This window comes from Bison bison, unplaced genomic scaffold, assembly GCF_000754665.1.
Source record: "Bison bison bison isolate TAMUID 2011002044 unplaced genomic scaffold, Bison_UMD1.0 scf7180017864464, whole genome shotgun sequence".
Lineage (NCBI taxonomy): Eukaryota > Metazoa > Chordata > Mammalia > Artiodactyla > Bovidae > Bison > Bison bison.
In genome coordinates, this window is record NW_011495025.1 from 1 (window position 1) to 3271 (window position 3271).

The 3271-nt window shown below is 32.5% G+C and overlaps 1 protein-coding gene across 1 annotated transcript; it reads left to right on the forward strand.

The window, feature by feature from the left end:
* The first annotated feature begins 175 nt into the window (after nt 1-175).
* Nucleotides 176-3256, forward strand: LOC105003155 (SWI/SNF-related matrix-associated actin-dependent regulator of chromatin subfamily A containing DEAD/H box 1-like). Its single transcript, XM_010860138.1, has 2 exons — nt 176-285; nt 1573-3256. The coding sequence occupies exons 1-2, from the start codon at nt 237-239 to the stop codon at nt 1995-1997; spliced, it is 474 nt and encodes a 157-aa protein (XP_010858440.1). The 5' UTR covers nt 176-236; the 3' UTR covers nt 1998-3256.
* The last annotated feature ends 15 nt before the right edge of the window (nt 3257-3271 follow it).

Below are 3271 nucleotides of genomic sequence, written 5' to 3' on the forward strand. Positions count from 1 at the left end.
AAGAAAGACTGTTATATATTTACAGAAGTATAACTGTATATACAGAAAGCATTTGTAAGAGCAACATAAAAGCAAGTGTGAAATCATCAGCTATGAATTCTTTTAAGTTTTTAAGTGATTTATTTTTTAAAGTATAAAACTTTTCTTTTCAAGAAGTCATTAATTCTAGATTTTTAATAAAAAGATCAATGACTTATTTCTAGGAATTAAGGGAAGTACTCAAGGAACATGAATGGATGTACACAGAGGCTTTAGAATCTTTAAAAGTATTTGCAGAAGACCAAGGTAATTATCTGTTCTATATTATTATAGAAAATTCATACTTCCCAATATATTATATTGTAGTATGTAAGAAAATAGTAAACCTATTAGTTAATAACCAGAGAATGGGCTTGCAAGAGATATTAGAAACCAGTTCCCTGTATTCCTTGTAAACATTGTAAGATAGATGTCCTCACCTACACTACATGAATATCTAAAGCATCAATATCAGAAACTTACAAGGTAAGTGTCGCAGGCATGGAAGAAAGTCACTGATCCCATTGTGGAATGTTTTTAACTTTAGGAACTTAAGGGTAGAGAAATAGTGGGGAGAAGTTGAACCACACATGTTTAGTAACATTCTTAAGTAGCAATCAAGTAGACTAGCTCTTCTTAATTACAAAGCCAGTTTTTTAAAATTCCAACACAATGGCTGTAGGTTTTATTAATGAATTATTTTAGGTAATGCTGTACAACAAGTGCTCTTGATGGCACAGAGAATGGTATTGTGTGGAGAAAAGAAAGCCACCAATATCGTCAGTTCTGAGTCTGAAATAAGATTAAGAAGAGAAGGATTACGAATGTGAAGAAATTCAATTTATTTTTCTTATTTTTTAATACATGTACAAAAATGAATGTATGAAAATTTGCAAGTCTCAAAGCTGTTTGAATAAGTAAAGCATTCTAGATAATAAAACAATGATTATAGATTAATTGTTCATATTTCTTACTAGTATGTAAAATAAATGTACCTTCAATCACAGACATCTTAGAAATCCATGGAATATAATACATTAATCAGTGATAAAGTAGTGGTGCTTTTTAATAATATATGTAAATGACTTTTAGTAAAGATGAACCTAGAATAGTGGAGATGGGTGATGGGAAAATTAATTATAAAATGGATAGTTTTAATTTAGGATGAGCATTGTTTTTCTAATACCCATCAGTTTTGGCCTGGGGATGGGGCTGCTAAATACCATCATGGGTGTCTTATGTATATGCAGCTGCCATTTACATTCTCAGGATCTTTGATAGAAAATGAGGATTTATATTTAATTCATTTTAAGAAAGAAGTTATCACCTGTTTTTGAAACTAATATTTAAAATCATTGTATAATTTCATATTCTACTTCATTATTTCTCTTTAAGGCAAATCAAGATGTAACAATAAATTGTAATTGAATTCTGTATTGAAAAACACGAATACTGTTTTAAATATTTTTCTTATATGAAGTCTTAAAGTCCTATGTCTTTATATTTAATTTATATCTTTCTAATATAGTTATTTTTGTCTTTCTTTGTACTTAGATATGCAATATGCTTCACCGAGTGAGTTTCCAAATGGAAAAGAGGTTTCTTCAAGAAGTCAAAATTATCCTAAAAATGCAGCTAAAACAAAACTGAAACAGAAATGTTCCATGAAACCACAAAATGGTTTTAACAAGAAACGTAAAAAAAATGTATTTAATCCTAAAAGAGTTATTGAAGACTCTGAATATGATTCAGGTTCTGATGTCGGTAGTTCGCTAGACGAGGACTATAGTAGTGGTGAAGAAGTGATGGAGGATGGCTATAAAGGTAAAATCCTTCACTTCCTTCAAGATGCTTCAATCGGTGAACTTACTTTGATTCCTCAGTGTTCTCAGAAAAAGGCTCAGAAGATAACAGAACTCCGGCCCTTTAATAGTTGGGAAGCTCTGGTAAGGCTACATTTTTTTTCCCCCTGTGTGTGAGTGTGTGTGTTTTCACTGTACCGTTCATAGTCAAGGTGTCTTCAGCCTAGGGAAGCATAGATGGGTGGCCTTATCCTGTGTAGAGTCAAACATTACTTATCATTCTAAGCCAATAGTATTTCAAATAGTGTCATATGACCTAATTTTGAATGAATTAGGGGGTGATTTTCCTGGAAAACCCCAAGCTGATTGGCTGGGCATACTGTCACTCATTTTTTTGCATAGAAACTTGGTTCATTTCACTGCAGAAGAAGAAATTAGAGCTTACCATTAAGGAAGGAGTTGTTTGCTAGCCTGTTCTGATCTGTTACTGCTGAGACACCATGCAGAAAGCAAGAATGTGGCAGAAATTTTACAACAACTACTTGAAGAGCAATAGCAACATCCAGGGGAGCTCCATGATTCAAAATGCCAGCCTAAGTGTTTTATGCTTCACCACAAAAGAAGCAGTTGTTTATTTTCTTTTTCTTCTAAAAGTGACAGCTCAATCTCTAACATGCTTTTCTTGGTTAAACAACGCGGCCATTTTATGGAGTGTAGCAGGCTGCAGCGTTTTTAAGTGGAAAGATAGAAAAGTGTGTGGAAGCCTAGAATTCAAGCGTTAGGTGAAGGGAAGGCATAAGCATTGGTAAGTACACTTTGCATGATCATTCTCTGGAATTTCATTTACTGTAAACAACTTATATCTAAAATACCTGTATTTTGAGTTTTATAAATTCAACAGTCAGCAAATCTTATTCATACAGAAAAAAGAACTCTTGTCTTTTAAATTTTCCTTTATCTTTTATGAAAATATCAGCTTTTCGAGCATGAATTCTAAATAAGCCCTGCTGTGAAAGCAATATAGATGATTTTTTTATAGCTTTAGAATATGAAGTAACTCTTGGTGCTTTATAAAGTTTTCAGTTTTATTCTCTAACTTAGGGAGTAAAGTTGCTTTGTGATTAATTTTGTACTTGGTCAAATCTGTGTGAACCTAAGTTCCCTTGACGAGTATCTTGAAGTGGCAGTGAGGGAAGGTCCCTGAACAGTGGCTGTAAATAGCATTTTTTTAAAAATTAAAATATTTGAAAAATAAAGAAACAACATTACTAATATTCTGTGGCTTTGAAAATAAATAAATAAAGACATTCATTTTGCCTAAAGCTTTTGCTTTTACGGAGAACATCTGTCAAAGCAGGCCCTTTCAAAACTTGTTTGGCTTTGCCTAAGTGATTTATTTGGTAAAGTATTTGCTGAAGGGCTTTCTTGTTCTTCTTTTCTTCCTTTTCTTC